At 39.6% G+C, this 13,914-nt stretch overlaps 2 protein-coding genes across 2 annotated transcripts; one reads left to right on the forward strand and one right to left on the reverse strand.

Moving 5' to 3' along the window:
• The first annotated feature begins 1,676 nt into the window (after positions 1–1,676).
• Positions 1,677–8,392, forward strand: LOC119908910 (proteasome subunit alpha type-6). Its single transcript, XM_038726830.1, has 7 exons — positions 1,677–1,846; positions 2,759–2,853; positions 5,086–5,167; positions 5,915–6,070; positions 6,211–6,389; positions 6,572–6,666; positions 8,187–8,392. Exons 1-7 carry the CDS (start codon positions 1,771–1,773, stop codon positions 8,242–8,244), a joined length of 741 nt encoding a protein of 246 aa, XP_038582758.1. The 5' UTR covers positions 1,677–1,770; the 3' UTR covers positions 8,245–8,392.
• Positions 8,393–11,100: 2,708 nt separating this feature from the next.
• nfkbiaa (nuclear factor of kappa light polypeptide gene enhancer in B-cells inhibitor, alpha a) lies at positions 11,101–13,500 on the reverse strand. The gene is made up of 6 exons (XM_038726829.1): positions 13,215–13,500; positions 12,584–12,689; positions 12,227–12,434; positions 12,023–12,111; positions 11,647–11,907; positions 11,101–11,536 (listed from the first exon to the last, which is right to left on the reverse strand). Exons 1-6 carry the CDS (start codon positions 13,445–13,447, stop codon positions 11,507–11,509), a joined length of 927 nt encoding a protein of 308 aa, XP_038582757.1. The 5' UTR covers positions 13,448–13,500; the 3' UTR covers positions 11,101–11,506.
• Positions 13,501–13,914: the final 414 nt, after the last annotated feature.

Consider the following 13,914-nt stretch of genomic DNA (forward strand, 5'->3'; position numbering starts at 1 on the left):
TCATTATCTAAACTTATAAAGAGGAAGCGTACATACTCTATTCAGCTGCACTGACTACCTGGGGACATAGGGAAAATCCCTGATGACACATAAACATTTACACCGTATCTTTTTTTTTTTTTTCAGGAACAAGGAAATAGGAATTGAATGCTTACCAAGTGATCGGTCAGTGATTTTGTTCCACGAACTGTAAAAAAAAAAATCTCGCTCATGTTCCTTTTAAAGTAGGCATTATTTTTCACTTGGCTTGTTATATGATAAGGAAAAGTACAGCTGTGATACGATGAGAGAATCTGTTTTCACTGTCTCAGTAATATATATAGTTATACATTCTAGCTGCAAGACTTATATTGGCGTCTTTAGCGGGTGAATGGAAGCTGCTTAGTTTACACAATATTAATAATATAATGTGTCACTAAATGTTACATCTTAAATAACTAAAAAGGAGTCAGGGCTGACACTAGACACAGTTAATATACAGTGTTAACCAAAATGCACATTTATACATACACCCCCTTTCCTTAAGTATTGATGAAAGTGATCCTGTCACTTATTTGTCAGTTTACATGTGTGTAATAGGTATGTATGTACAAGATACACGATGCCTGTACAACACCCTGTACATTTGATGCCATTCAATACAGTAGCTCGGGAAGTCCAAGGTAGATTTTGAGGCAGTAGTTACTGGTGGTTTTGTATGGAACTATATCATATAAGGTGTTCCTGGAAAAAAATTCTGCCTGCAGTCCTATGCAACACAGACTCACCAGCTTCCTGACATGGTGAAAAGAAGAAGTTAAATATGATTCACAAAGGTAGTATAGGCCTTTTGACTTGTCACAGCAGGAAAAGCACAGGATTAACTAATGATGCACCTAGTAAGTGTTCCAGTAAGACGTATAAATGAGCCTGCATGCACAGGGCCTTGCCTTTTAACTTCCCACAGTTGTAAACAAGAATAGTATTAAGTGTAAATATTGAAATGAATGATGGACACTTCGAACGGAGCCATCATTTTCCAACAACAGTATGACATGCCTATATTTTATGCTGAATCCCAATTCCGTACCACATAATGATTGTATACAATATGCACTATATATTTATAATATATTTTTTATGATTTGTATACAAGATGTCAAAATACTGTACTGTAAATTATTTAATTTTTTTAAACAGACAAAAAAGACAAATATAAGGCCTGCATTCAAAAAGGTTTAGTTTTCAATTGTCAATAAAATGTACATAGATATCTAAAGTACTTATGGACGAAGACATAATGATCCTTGTCAGTGTTATATTATGAAATAAGCCTACTGTGTTATAAATTTGGATTATTATTAGGCTATTACTAATGCAATTATGTGTAAATAGCTTTTTTGCATTGAAGCTGGTCAAGGTATAGCTAATTTCAGTTGCTTAATTTACTGTTGGGTAGTTCAACTTATTATTTATTTTTTATGTAAAATATGAATCAGCAAAGTAGCTAGTAAATATAGCTGTCAAATAAATATAGTGGAGTATAAAATAGCCTATATTTCCTTCTACATGTACATGTATTTTAAAATTGTAGTAAATTTTACTTTACCAACAAGCACGAACACCAAGCCCTACCAGAATGTGACTATCGCCATGGAAACGAAGCAGGCCTCTCACACCGGATGAAGTTCGTCCCATCAGTTCAACTTCCGGGTGGAAATATTGTGCATGAAGTCAAATCTGCTTGCAAATTCATTTGGACGAACTTCTTGGCCAACTTAACCTTGTAAAATGTCCCGAGGCTCAAGTGCAGGGTTCGATCGACACATCACCATCTTCTCTCCTGAAGGAAGACTCTATCAAGTCGGTCAGTGTGTGGATTTGTTCAGACAGAAGCCGGCTCGCAGGCTTACTTGTTTGCTAGCTAGCTAAATGCTCTGTCATGGTTCGCGTAGCTTGGCTTCTAGCTGATAAATAACACCCAGCCAAAGCGAAAGTAGTGGCATATAAAACCGTGAAAGTCGCACTTGTGGTGAGCCAGTTGGTATTTTATGTCTACTTTGCTGGTGCTGCAATTATACAAAACAGCGGAACTCAGAAGAGCTAGCTGGCTAGTAGGCTAGTTAGCATGGTTAGCATTGCATTCAAGCAAGCTGATTCATTGCTGAAAGTGTCAACTTGCTATTAAGTGTTGCTTTTTTACGGTTTATTTAAATTTGTATTTTGATTAAAACTGTCTTAATTATTATAGCATTCAATCGCAATGACAGCAATTGCAAGTATTTTTTATAATACCGCAACCGTTAGTTGGACTTAAAGGGAACATCCACTGTAAAATATTACCGTTATGTTCTTATAGTTTGCGGTTTAATTCGTGGAATTGATCCAGTTTCTTCTTAGGCTGGACAGGACTTGTGTTGATGTCATCTTATCAACAACAGTAAATAACAAAACAAACTTTTGCAAATGTGCTGTAATACAGGGGATATTCCCCGATTGTGCAGCCATAAGTCCTACAAGTAACCCATGTTTTGATGCAGCATCTCATGCAAAACGTCTGTGCACCCACTGAAGCAGTCAAAGATTAAATGTCAGCTGGCCACTCAGATGACACCCGATAACAGTTCTTTGTTGCTAACTTTCCTGCTGATGTAGACAGCTGTCTGTGTTTGCACATATTGAACCTGCTGTACATGTTGTTTACTATTCCCCACCATTCAGGGCTGTTGTCAGATGAACATGTACACTCAGACACCCACTTGTCTTGCTTTGTTTGCAGAATATGCTTTCAAGGCCATAAACCAAGGTGGACTCACATCAGTAGCAGTCAGAGGGAAGGACTGTGCAGTTGTTGTAACACAGAAAAAAGTACCGGTGAGTTAATATCAGTGCTTTGTTTTCACACTGCTGTTTACATTTGGAATTATTGTATTTTCAACTCGATACGGTTCATTCATTAAGTAAAATGTATATCCTTCACTTTTTGGAGGCTGTTAGGTAGTGGTGGGAATCACCAGAGGCCCCATGATATGATATCACCATACAGTGGGGCCAAAAAGTATTTAGTCAGCCACTGATTGTGCAAGTTCTCCTTCTTAGAAAGATGAGAGGTCTGTAATTTTCATCATAGGTACACTTCAACTATGAGAGACAAAATGAGAAGAAAAAATCCAGGAAATCACATTGTAGGATTTTTAAAGAATTTATTCGTAAATTATGGTGGAAAATATGTATTTGGACACCCACAAACGAGCAAGATTTCTGGCTCTCACAGACCTGTAACTTCTTCTTGAAGAAGCTCTTCTGTCCTCCACTCGTTACCTGAATTAATGGCACCTGTTTGAATTCGTTATCTGTACAAAAGACACCTGTCCACAGCCTCAAACAGTCAGACTCCAAACTCAACCATGGCCAAGACCAAAGTGCTGTCGAAAGGGACAGGAAAACTGATCCGTGTTAAGAAAGAAGGAAGGAATGAACGGGGCTATGTATTGTGAGATTTTAAGCCAAAACCTCCTTCCATCAGTGAGAGCCTTGAAGATGGAACGTGGCTGGGTCTTCCAGCATTACAATGATCCCAAACACACCGCTCGGGCAATGAAGGAGTGGCTCCGTAAAAAGCATTTCAAGGTACAGTGTGTGCAAACCTGGTGAAGACTTACAGGAAACGTTTGACCTCTGTCATTGCCAACCAAGGCTATGTTACAAAGTACAAAGAGTTGAACTTATTGATCAAATACTTATTTTCCACCATAATTTCCAAATAAATTCTTTAAAAATCCTACAATGTGATTTCCTGGAATTTTATTTTTTTTTCATTTTGTCCGTCATAGTTGAAGTGTACCTATGATGAAAATTACAGACCTCATATTTCTAAGTAGGAGAACTTGCGCAATCAGTGGCTGACTAAATACTTTTTGGCCCCACTGTACTTATGTCACAATACAATGTTATTGCGATTAAAAAAAATAAAAAAAATTGCAATATATTTCAATTTATGACCTTTTTCCAACTTCAAATTGTGTCCCCAAAGGAAATCTATTTTTCTAGTGGACTGAAAGAGCAATTTATTTTATTATAGTACCAAAAAGTAAAATTCTCATGTTATATTTATATAATAAATGATCGATACTTGATGTCCGTGTATCGATACAACATTGCCATGGAAAATATTGCATACTATGCTGTATCTATTGTTTACCCCCACCCCTAATATTAGGGGTATATTTATCATGAATTATGAATGAATGAATTCTTTAATTTGATGGAGAGAAAAACACACATAGCACTGCAGTCATCACATGCATTTAAAAATCACAAAATCACAGAGGATGAACACAGTAAGGCCAGAAGGCTTATTTCCATTGTGGTCCTCTAGTATAATACAAAACACACCACAAGAAAAAGCAAAATAACAACAAGACTGCAAGCGGAGACAGTACAATCAGCATATAAATAGCAGGCGACAGGGTAGCTATGTAAACACGCTCTTGTTTTCTTGGTCATAAAAAATGAATATGCGACATGGTGCTGTGTAACCATTTATTTAAGGCCACTTTAAAAGTGCTCAGTGAAATACTCAATTTCAGATTTGTGGGCAGATTATTCGGCTTTACTGCTGCACTGTAGAGAAATGTGTTATTGCCCCGATAGGCTATTGAATCAAGAAGATTAAGTGTGTCGAGCTACTGCAAAGTAGCTTTGCTTGTCTCTTAGTTGTGAGAAATCAGTTATTTTGCTTGTATGTAAAATGTTGAAACATTGACAGATGGTCATCACATTTTTAGAGCCCAAAAGTGGTATCCTAAATTGTTTACTTGGTCTATCCAGCAAAAGACTATTGTTTCCAATTTATTTTACCTGAATCTGGAAAAAGCAAGAAATTTAATCTTATGGCTGAAGACATAATCGCATACTCTTCATTATTTTACCAAAAGTACCTTTGAATGCGGCCTGAGGAGGTGACGTGTGTGTGTGATAATTTTATGCATATTTATCCTGATCACATGAATGCATAAGGCACTTTTTAATTTAGTGTCAGGTTAGTATTCTGGATGCGATAAGGACATGAAAAGATGAACTCTCTCCCTTTCTTCCTTGAAACAGGACAAGCTTCTGGATGCCGCCACAGTCACCCACCTTTTCAGAATAACAGATAATATTGGATGTGTAATGTCTGGGATGACTGGTAAGAAGAAGACGTCTCACTTTGCAGGAGACCTATTCTAATGTTGTAAAAGGAGATTAATTTAATTGGCGCTCACACTTTGCAATGTCTGTTATGAATCATTGGAGTTAATTATTTTTAGATTTTATTCAAAGAAGTCCAGGAATTTATCTGATTTTAGAAAAATACGCTTTTTAGCACAAACAATCTGCGTTTAATCTGTTTGATATTTTCTTAAATAGGGTGCATATTAAGCAGCGTCATTTAATTTTCTTAATTTTAATTAAGAAAATTAAATTTCTTAATTTTCTTAATTTCTGAATTTTCGCTTTCTATTATTGGAGGCATTTTTGGATCTTTGCTCATTGTACCTTTTTGGTAAACTATGGTGGTCAACATTTATGAATTTATTTATTTATTTATCCTGCAGCAGGAAAGGCAGTATCTTTTTCAGTACATGGGTGCAAAAAAAAAACAAAACAGGCTGAAAACCACTTTAAACCTCTTAATATAATTTCAAGTATTTTCAGCTAAAAATGGGAAAATTGAAAGTGACATTATTATTTGACATCTCTGTTCTCCCAAGTCACAGAATTTACTGTAGCTGATGGTTCCTCTTTCTAAACAAGTGTATGTTTGCTATGAGGACAGCTTTCTTTTCATTTAAACATGCATTTGAGATTTGAAGCCGCAATATGGTTGCATGACAGTTAAAATGGGTGCTTTGAAATAATCGACCACCCCCCCCCCCACTCTGATCTCTTGCAGCTGACAGCAGGTCTCAAGTCCAGCGAGCTCGCTATGAGGCGGCCAACTGGCAGTACAAGTACGGTTATGAGATCCCAGTGGACATGCTGTGCAAGAGAATCGCTGACATCTCGCAAGTCTACACGCAGAATGCTGAGATGCGACCACTGGGCTGCTGTGAGTGTACTTGTTCATTCTCATTCGGGGTTTTCTCATGACAGCAAAGTTGTGATTTGGCATTAGACAAATCTAATGGTGTGAAACACTGAAGCCAAACGTTGCGATCACAGTCCTCTCCGATTGCCTGTTGCCCGCAGGTATGATCGTGATCGGCATAGACGAGGAGCACGGCCCCCAGGTGTACAAATGTGACCCGGCAGGCTACTACTGTGGTTTCAAGGCCACCGCCGCCGGAGTGAAGCAGACAGAAGCCACCAGCTTCCTTGAGAAGAAAGTGAAAAAGAAACTGGACTGGACCTTTGAACAAACTATTGAGGTACCAAGGCAATCTTTTTACAGGTTGATATGGGAGGAACATGAATGTGAAAGTAGCTTCAGAGGCGGTCCAGCTGTTTGGCTTCTAATGTTATAACTATTATTTTAATGTCAAGTAAATTAAACAGAAATATAAACACAATCTTATCTCTCTACCTAAACTCCCCTTTTTCTCCCCTTTAGACGGCAATCTCTTGTCTGTCAACTGTTCTCTCCATTGACTTCAAGCCTTCTGAGCTTGAGTTGGCCGTTGTCACAACGCAGGACCCCAAGTTCAGGTAAAAGGCCAGCAATCCATGGTCATTTGGCAAATACCTCTGGTGTTGGAATTACCCCTGTAAAATGAGAATAGCAGTTTAGAAATAACATGTCACCTAATGAGTTAGAATTATGGCTGCACCTGACCATTATTTTTCATTATGGATTCATCTGCCACTTAATTTATCGATTAATAGATGAAAGAAGACTCCATCAAGTCAGTCAGTGTGTGGATTTGTCCAGACCAAATCCAGCTTACCTGTTTGCTAGCTAGCTAAATACTCTGTCATGGTTCGCATAGCTTGGCTTCTAGCTGATAAATAACATCCAGCCAAAGCGAAAATAGATGCATATAAAACCATTGAAGTCGCACTTGTGATGAGCCAGTTGTTAGGCTAGTTAGCGTGGTAGTATTGCTGTCAAGCAAGCTGATTCATTGCTGAAGTGTCAACTTGCTATTGAGTCAATTGTTACAGTTTTTGAAAGTTAGTTTAATAGTAGCAGTTTGAATGGTTGTATATGGTAACTTAGCAAATACTACTTCTGTTGGAATTGACCCTTCACTAAGCCACGCCCCGAATATGCAGCTGGCCAATCACTCTCTAACTGAGGTCCAACACTTTCATGGCTGCGCTCTATTGACTCTAATGTAAAAGGCGTCGTCATATCTTTTCCAAGATATGGTCAAACACTGTTCCTGGGGCACTTGTAATAGTTACAGTCGGTACCCAGAGAGGTTGAAAGGAGAAGTACGTACCTTTCTAAAACCTAAAACGAATCCAGAAAAATGTAGGCTGTGGATTGTTCCTAATGTAATGTTAGTTAGCTAACTCTAGCTCGTTATAAAGCGCTACTGTCATGCTTTTAATGATTGTAAAAGTGAACAGAGACCTAACGTTACCCCACTGTACAGCAACAGTGTTGATCCTTAATATCGTTGTCCTCTTTCTCAATAATCAGGTAATACGGTGGTTCACTTTTACTCTGTGATCGGTAACTGTTAGGCTTTAGCTTCTGTCTTTATTTTTTCAACCTTCAAATGCACAATGCAACTGCTTCTTTCTGAGATCGCTTTTTACAAAAATTAGACAATATTTTTCCGGGGAGTCCAGTAACCGACAGCAGCAGCGCCATGATAAAAGTCCGACGGGTCTGACAGTTTGTCAGAGTTAGCAACAGTAACTAAGGGGGGCGTGGCTTAGCGAAGGATCAATTACCCCTGTAAAATGAGAATAGCAGTTCAGAAGTAATATGTCACCTAATGACACTGAAGCTCATTCTTATTATAATATGTTAGTTAGGGCTGCAACTGAACATTATTTTCATTATGGATATACCTGCCTCTTATTTTCTCTATTTAATAGAATCATTTTTTTGTTTATAAAATGTCAGAAAGCAGTAAAAGAGCCTGTTATAGTTTCCCACAACATAGGAGATGTACTCATAATGCTTCCTTTGGTGAACCAACAGTCCAGCAATCCAGTCACTATCATATATGGCAAAGAAAAGCATCAAATACTTAAATTTGTCTTCTCTCCAGGATTCTGACAGAGACTGAAGTGGACACCCACCTAATGTCCCTGGCAGAGCGGGACTGAGCGAGCAGAGGTCGACTGTTGGATTCAAGTAGAGCATGATGGGATACGCAGTTCCCAGATGGAGGTGTTATCTTTGTTCGCTGTACATTTACCCCACTGTTTCATTCAACAATAATAAAAAATAAAAAAGTTTTTTGGAGTAAAATAACCACCCGTTTCATATTTATTGTGAAGATGTATGATTTTGCATGCTGTAACATGCATATTATACATGTATACAATATAGAAATATTTATGTAGGCTTTTGAACTTCTGGCCATGTAAACAGCAGCATCTTGTTTCATCAGCTGTAGTTTCGTCTGTCGAAGTTGAATTTGCAGCAGGGGAAAATTGTTTATGGGAACATGAGTGGTTCAGAGCTCAACCTCTGAGCTTCCTGTTCGTGAATGCAGTGAAATGAAATTACACGCCGAGGTGCTGTGGAGAACTTATTTTACTACACAGTGATGTGGAGCTGGTTTGACCTCATTTTCTCAACGTTTAGACTTTTTTTTTTTTACGCTCATGTAGCATGTCAGAAATAGATTACTTCAACTCACCGGATATCTCCTACAACACTAGCAGTTTCTCTTTGCGAAGGGAAAATTTGTTCCCCTGGCATTTGGCCCCTAGTGTGTGTCAGGGGGAAACAGTGGTTAAGAATTCTAGACAACGACCCTGTCTCAGCTCAGCATTTACAAGTGTAATGTCATCAACATATGATTAGAAAGGATGATCAGTCATTCTCAGTTGCTTTTAGACCATTTCCCATCAGTCATTTCATCACTTCTAGTCACTCTACGTCTTTTTGCCGCTGTTACAGAAATCCAGCTAAAATATCAAGTGTTTCCCTCCTATAATAATCTTTAGGACTTTTTTTCTGCTGAGAGTAGAGCTCAAAGTCTGTGACTCTTATGTAATTTCCACTGTCCTTAAGAAGTTATAACTTTGTCCTTGGGAAAATCCCCCTGCGCTTCTCTACAGGTCCACAATCCAGTTAATGTTTACAGCCATGAGGACAATTACAGGCTAGATCCAGTATACACCGCTAATAAACCAAATCACTGGGTGACATTTTCTGAGCACTAAATGAGTGTTTGCTCCAGGTTTACTTCATACTGGGAATTACAGTGGGTTGTGCTGGTCATTTCAGGTAATTCCTTTCTGAAAAGTTCCTCTCTATTGTGCACACATCTATCAGCTGACCAGCAGTGGGATGTAACTAAGTGCATTTACACAAGTACTGTACTTAAATTTGAAATACTACTACAGTTAGACAGCTTCAGTTACTTTACAAATTAAGATTTTGGCATACAAAACATGAAATATGATTTTCAGTTATAAATTAAACTACCCAACAGTTTATATAAGTACAGCTGAAACAGTTGGTGACCTGACTGAAAATTAACTATTCAGATGATTGTTTAGATTAGGGGTTTTTAAATTTTGAATTGGTTTGGTTTTTAATGTTTGAGACTGTGGGCCTCCCTCAGACAAACCTTGGAAAAAGGTGCCCCCTTACTTTTTTTAGTTTGCTTAGTTTCACTAATATATAGTCCACTATGGCTGTTTAACTTCAGACAACTTCAAATACATAACAAAGGTTTGTCCTAAGGCATTTATTCGTTTCTGACTGTATTAAAATTGTATCTCTGACCCACCTCTTTCACCAAATCACACACACATTTCGGCTATTCTACTATGTGATCTTCATATGATAATGTAATAATTTTCCACTTGTATTTACTTAGCCTCCCCCGAAACAGTTTGGAGCCCCCCTGGGGATGCCCGCCTCCCACTTTAAAAACATTCTCATTCTTTCCAGCTTCTCGACTTGTGATCTGCAGCTTTTACTTTCAATACTTTTAATTTATTTTGACTAATTCTGAGGTTTGTTGCGTTAGTTGGACAGAACAGGCGTTATGTCACTTTGGGCTCTGAGTAATTGTGACATCATTTCTCACTTTTTCCATTTTTACAAATCATATAAACGATTAACCAGAAATATAATCAGCAATTTCATCAATTATGAAAATAATAATTACACAAAATAGTTTAAAAATGAGCTCCACTTCAACCAACTACAACAGTAAAATCCTGCTTTTATATTAGTGCATGCTCTGATATTTTAAATGATGGTTTGATAGTATTTTCTGTGGACCCCAGGAAGACTAGCAGCCACTTTGTGGAAGCTAATGGGAATCCAAGTAAAGAATAAAGAATGAGTAAAAGGAGTAAAATCTAACGATATTGTTTATTATAGAACAGTCCCAGGGGCTATTATTCTGTATTGAGTAGAGTTGCCTTTTAATACTTTTAGTATATACTGACGTTTTACTTAAGTAACATTTTCATTGCTGGACTTGTTCTGCCTAAGTACCAAACTGAATACTTCCCACACCACTGCAGCTGACAGGTGAGTGTTATACTTCCCACATTGCTGCACTTTCCTGGCCATTGTCACACATACTTCTTAACTATCTCTGGCACATTTTCCCACTTTGGTAAAGACATTTCCACCTTAAAACATTTCCTTGGTATTTCTAGCCAGTGCCAGTTACCAGCTGCCATTCAGCCGTAGTACAAGGGTAGGGTGGAATATTTAAGTACATTATGTTCCTCTTACGCTGCACAGGGACTTTCAACACGGTGACTCAGAGACCCGGTGACCTCGCCCTAACAAGGAAATCCCAGACTGTTCCAAGTGGCTGAGTGTGATCGCTTTCGTCTATGTATCTTTCACAAGTCTGGGGGATGACTCTCTTCCTTGTCACTTTGTGTAAGTGAGAAATGATGATTGTTTTACAGCGTGGAAAGTCATCACGTGGAAGGAAATAACACTCATGCTGAGTGAAGGAATCACACCAGTCAGTGCTGTTTAAATTCATAAACTTTTTTATTCTTAACCATTTTTTGTTAATAGTGTTTAAATTCACACACAACATATGTACAGGTAAAAAAAATAATATCTCTGTATGTACAATATATTACACGTCTTCTCTGGTATGTACACATCAATATATATTTATACAGTATATGAAAGGACTTTATGGAGGTCGTGGTCTTGCTGTATTATGGTTTTTTGGTGCAGATCGTTCTGTGATCTGGACCGCACTTGACCAGACTTGACACCGTCTTCATTCATGTTTGTGGTCCCAAGACCACCGCCTGTGGACCTGGACCTGGACGGGGGACGCGTACTGACATGTCCCTTGATGTGGGGCCGTGGCTGGGCAACCCAGTAGCAGCTTCACTTTCTTCACCAGTGGAGGGACAGTTCTGTTTATTTTCCGAACTTTATGTCATCGTACAGCTGTAGGAAAAAAAACAAAAAAACCCGTCAGGAACCCATAATTTAAAGACGTGATTATGTGAAATCTTAGGCCGATATTGCCCATAAATACATTAAAATCAGAAACTGACCTCATCTTCCGATACGTCCCCCTCCTCCATATCGCTCTCATCTGATTCGCTCTCAGGCAGCTCCCTGAGCTCCTGCGCCGTTCTCTCGTACAGCTGGTGGCGGATCTCTTCGTTTTGGCGCCCGTAAGTGAGGTGGTACGCTGTGAAGCCGCCATAGTTAAAGCAGTTAACGTCGGCGCCAAGGTCAAGGAGGCAACGGACCAGTGCGAGGTTCTGGAGATCCACGGCCAGATGGAGTGACGTCCGCCCACTGCACTGTTCCTATAGGAAACAGCAGAAAGAAATAATGTTAGGTTCCTGCTGCATGTGACTGAGCTTTTCCTTTAGACATCTGTGAAAAGTTAGTCTGGCTGCGTTTGGAGTTAATGACACCTACCTGTGCATTGATGTCTGCACCCAGATGAACGAGGTTTTCAACCAATGAAATGTAGCCGTTTATGGAGGCCAAGTGGAGGCAGTTTTGTCCTGTGAAGAGCAAAATCAGGAAAAGGCTTGGTTAACAACCCAAATCCAGAACTGCATGGGTGAAACATGATCGCCTGTGTGCGTCTTTAAAGAGACTACTTGAACTCAAACTTACCACTGTAGTTGGGGAAGGACACGATAGAGGTGAGGTGGCGTTGGCAGTTCTGGGTAATGACGCCAAAGCAGGCGAGGGAGCCCTTTTTGCAGGCGATGTGGAGAGCCGTGTTCCCGCTGTCATCGGACAGCCGAGCGTCACAGCCGGCCTTCAGGAGCCTCTCAACCAACTGGGGCTGTTCTGTGATCACTGCTAGGTGGAGGGCAGTCTGGGGAGGACACATTTATAAATTATATTTAGTTATTGTTGTGACTTTAATGGCAGTGTGTGTGTGCATGATGAGGAAGGCAGGGGTGTGTATTTTGGTGATTTTGGTATTTTGGTGTCTAATTATTTGGGTTTGATTTGGATTATTACCTGTCTCTGGTGGTTCTGTACATTGAGGAAGGGGTGATTGTGGGACAGCTTGATCATCTGGAGGGCATGTTCAGTGGCTTCATGAATGATGGCCAAGTGTAGAAGCCTGTGGGGTGAAGAGGAGGGGGTGGGGTTAGTTAAAATAGTGCTTTTCAAAAGAGAAAAAAAAAAAATTACACACAGAGGAAATGGTTCCAGCCAAATAAGAAAGAACAAAGCCAGAGCAGTGGAGTGTTTCGCAAGAATGGAGTTTTGTCGGGTTATTTCCACCAGTTGTGGCTTGACACATCTGATGCTTTATCAGTTCCTGGCAGCGGGCCAGGGACTTTCCTGAACTCGCAGAGCAAAATTTAGCACCGCCCAGACTGCGCTCTCGGCCAAAGTACGCACACATATACACAAACTGAATAACTGTGCTGCACACACACACTTTTAAATGCCTCTTGTTTTCGTGCAACTTTAGACAATTTCATGCCTGCTTTTGCAGCTTTTCAGCATCTTTTCAGTGCATTGGGTTTAGAGTTCGGATGCTGCACTCTACTGCAAAACTCCCATTTGATTTAGGCAGAAGGGTCAAACTTGCAAAATGCATAATTGCAGTTTTAAATATAATTTAGAAAAGTGTACTTACGTGTCACCGTCTTCAGTCACCGCACTTCTCCAAGGCTCGTATTCCTGTGTGAGGTCCTCGCTTGTGCTCACAGCCATGTCCTCAAACTCGTTCACCAGCTCGTCCTCCTTCAGGGAATCCAGGCCGCTGTCAAAACGGTCCTCTTGGCAGGGCAACATTTTCCCGTGTTTGGGCTCCATGTTGTCCAGGTTATAATCCATTTGATTGTGGTTAGATACTCTGCGGACGTCCATGTAGCTGAGTAGCAGCTCCGTCTGTATGCAAAGGTCAGGGAAGTGTAGTGCAGCTGAGGAAGGCGCACTGGTTTTGTGCTCTCGGAGGGCGGAGCCTCGGCGGGGATTTCCAATTGACTTATCTTAGAAAAAGTAAGGGAAATCACACCGTGCCGTGCTTTTGTGAGAAAAATCCCCCCCCAAAGAGACTCAGACTGAAAACTTGTAGTTTCCTACTAGACACCTATTTTCACCTGTGATGTAGGTTAGGGGACATGCCATTATTTATTTCAATGAATGAGACACGATGGGCATGAATGAGAGGGAGACAGCCCCTGACTTGCTCTTGAAGAATTCCCTTCTGCATTGGGGAAATTATCTGTTTCAAGTGGCTAACCAAATATTTTCCATTTATTTTCCATCTGAGTTTGGCCAAAATTTTAATTCGTTTAAAAGGAGACTCTCAAGTTTCCAATATGAAGTTGAGT

Source organism: Micropterus salmoides, unplaced genomic scaffold (assembly GCF_014851395.1).
Source record: "Micropterus salmoides isolate LMB-PRFRI ecotype aquatic unplaced genomic scaffold, ASM1485139v1 Ms_hic_scaffold_18, whole genome shotgun sequence".
Classification (NCBI taxonomy): Eukaryota; Metazoa; Chordata; class Actinopteri; order Centrarchiformes; family Centrarchidae; genus Micropterus; species Micropterus salmoides.